The 3043-nt window shown below is 41.7% G+C and overlaps 1 protein-coding gene across 1 annotated transcript in view; it reads right to left on the reverse strand.

The window, feature by feature from the left end:
• LOC106898701 (dynamin-2) overlaps positions 1-3043 on the reverse strand; it is a 41208-nt gene that overhangs the window by 9374 nt on the left and 28791 nt on the right. Inside the window, exon 10 of the mRNA XM_014960111.1 lies at positions 2871-3009. Coding sequence (XP_014815597.1) covers positions 2871-3009 — 139 coding nt within the window. The remainder of the gene's footprint in view (positions 1-2870; positions 3010-3043) is intronic.

Below are 3043 nucleotides of genomic sequence, written 5' to 3' on the forward strand. Positions count from 1 at the left end.
AGAGAACACCTTGGGGGGTACGTCTGGGCAGGACCCGTGCCTGAGATAACACCACCTTAATTAATTAATTAACAGTAAGTTAAACCCACCCGGAGAACGGTGGGGTTAATGGTGGGTTTAACTCCATAACACTGCCTTAATTAATTAATTAACAATGGGTTAAACCCACCGGGAGGACGGTGGGGTTTAATGGTGGGGTTAACGGTGGGTTTAACTCCATAACACCACCTTAATTAATTAATTAACGCCAAGTTAAACCCACCAGGAGGACGGTGAGGTTTAATGGTGGGTTTAATAGTGGGTTTAACTCCATAGCACCACCTTAATTAATTAATTAACAATGAGTTAAACCCACCAGGAGGACGGTGGGGTTAACGGTGGGTTTAAAACTCCATAACACCACTTTAATTAATTAATTAATTAATTATCAATGAGTTAAACCCACCATTAAACCCACTGTTAAACCCACCGTCCTCCAGGTGGGGTTAACTCAGCGTTAATTAATTAATTAAGGTGGTGTTACGGAGTAAAACCCACCTGGAGGACGGTGGGTTTAACTCCATAACACCACCTTAATTAATTAATTAATTATCAATGAGTTAACCCCACCATTAAACCCACTGTTAAACCCACCGTCCTCCAGGTGGGGTTAACTCAGCGTTAATTAATTAATTAAGGTCCTCCCGGTGGGTTTAACTCGGTGTTAATTAATTAATTAATTAACAATGAGTTAAACCCACCTGGAGGACAGTGGGTTTAACTCCATAACACATAATTAACTCGGCATTAATTAATTAATTAAGGTCATGTTATGGAGTTAAACCCACCGTCCTCCAGGTGGGTTTTACTCCGTAACACCACCTTAATTAATTAATTAATTAAGGGGGCGTTATAGAGTTAAACCCACCGGGAGGACGGTGGGTTTAACGGTGGGTTTAACTCCGTAACACCACCTTAATTAATTAATTAATTAAGGGGGCGTTATAGAGTTAAACCCACCGGGAGGACGGTGGGTTTAACGGTGGGTTTAACTCATTGTTTAACTCATTGTTAATTAATTAATTAAGGTGGTGTTACGGAGTTAAACCCACCGGGAGGACGGTGGGTTTAATGGTGAGTTTAACAGTGGGTTTAACGGTGGGTTTAACTCCGTAACACCACCTTAATTAATTAATTAACAATGAGTTAAACCCACCCTCTCAGCTTCACGGCATGGGTTTAATGGTGGGGTTAACTCCATAACACCACCTTAATTAATTAATTAACAATGAGTTAACCCCACCATTAACCCCACCGTTAACCCCACCATCCTCCTGGTGGGTTTAACTTGGCGTTAATTAATTAATTAATTAATTAAGGTGGTGTTATGGAGTTAAACCCACCTTTAAACCCACCGTTATAGAGTTAAACCCACCGGGAGGACCTTAATTAATTAATTAACAATGGGTTTAATGGTGGGTTTAACTCCATTGTGTCATCCCCCCCCCCCCAAAAAAATATTCCCAACAACCTCAGGGTGGTTTTGGTCGAGGGTTTAACGGTGGGTTTAACTCATTGTTAATTAATTAATTAACCTCAGGGTGGTTTTGGTTGAGGGTTTAACGGTGGGTTTAACTCATTGTTAATTAATTAATTAACCTCAGGGTGGTTTTGGTTGAGGGTTTAACGGTGGGTTTAACTCATTGTTAATTAATTAATTAAGGCGGTGTTACGGAGTTAAACCCACCGGGAGGACGGTGGGTTTAACGGTGAGTTTAACTCGTTGTTAATTAATTAATTAAGGTGGTGTTACGGAGTTAAACCCACCGGGAGGACGGTGGGTTTAATGGTGAGTTTAACAGTGGGTTTAACGGTGGGTTTAACTCCGTAACACCATCTTAATTAATTAATTAACAATGAGATAAACCCACCAGGAGGACCCACCGTTAACCCCACCGTCCTCCCGGTGGGTTTAACTCCATAACACCACCTTAATTAATTAATTAATTAACATTGAGTTAAACCCACCCTCTCAGCTTCACAGCACAGGTTTAACGGTGGGGTTAACTCCGTAACACCACCTTAATTAATTAATCAACAATGAGTTAAACTCACCATTAAACCCACTGTTAAACACACCGTCCTCCCGGTGGGTTTAACCCATTGTTAATTAATTAATTAAGGCGGTGTTATGGAGTTAAACCCACCGAGAGGACGGTGGGTTAACAGTGGGTTAATTAACAATGAGTTAAACCCACCCGTCCTCTCAGTGGGTTTAACTCATTGTTAATTAATTAATTTAGGAGCTATTATAGAGTTAAACCCACCGTTAACCCCACCATCCTCCCGGTGGGTTTAACTCATTGTTAATTAATTAATTAAGGTGGTGTCATGGACCTCAGGGTGGTTTTGGTTGAGGGTTTAACGGTGGGTTTAACTCCATGACACCACCTTAATTAATTAATTAATTAGCAATGAGTTAAACCCACCGGGAGGGTGGGTCCCAACGACCTCAGGGTGGTTTTGGTCGAGGGTTTAACGGTGGGTTTAACTCATTGTTAATTAATTAATTAACCTCAGGGTGGGTTTGGTTGAGGGTTTAACGGTGGGTTTAACTCCATGACACCACCTTAATTAATTAACAATGAGTTAAACTCACCATTAACCCCACCGTCCTCCCGGTGGGTTTTACTCCATAAAACCACCTTAATTAATTAATTAATTAGCAATGAGTTAAACCCACCGGGAGGGTGGGTCCCAACGACCTCAGGGTGGTTTTGGTCGAGGGTCCAGGGAGAGAAAATATTCCCAAGGTGTTCGGATTGGATTAAAAAAAAAAAAGAAGAATAAACCAAGAGGGATGAAATTAATTAATTAAGAGCCTTCGTTACCTTCTCGGCACATTTTTTAATGACGGTGGCCAGTTCGGAGACCACCAGGTCGACACATTTCAAACTGGGCTCTTTGAGCTTTACAATCTGTTTTTTCACGATGGCTTCAAAAGCCAAATCGGGGGTGAAAAGCCCCGTCCTGCCCCGGGGGAAGGAGAGAGAAGGGCGGGGGG

The sequence above is a fragment of the Calidris pugnax genome, unplaced genomic scaffold (genome assembly GCF_001431845.1).
Source record: "Calidris pugnax isolate Ruff unplaced genomic scaffold, ASM143184v1 scaffold512, whole genome shotgun sequence".
NCBI classification, from domain to species: Eukaryota; Metazoa; Chordata; class Aves; order Charadriiformes; family Scolopacidae; genus Calidris; species Calidris pugnax.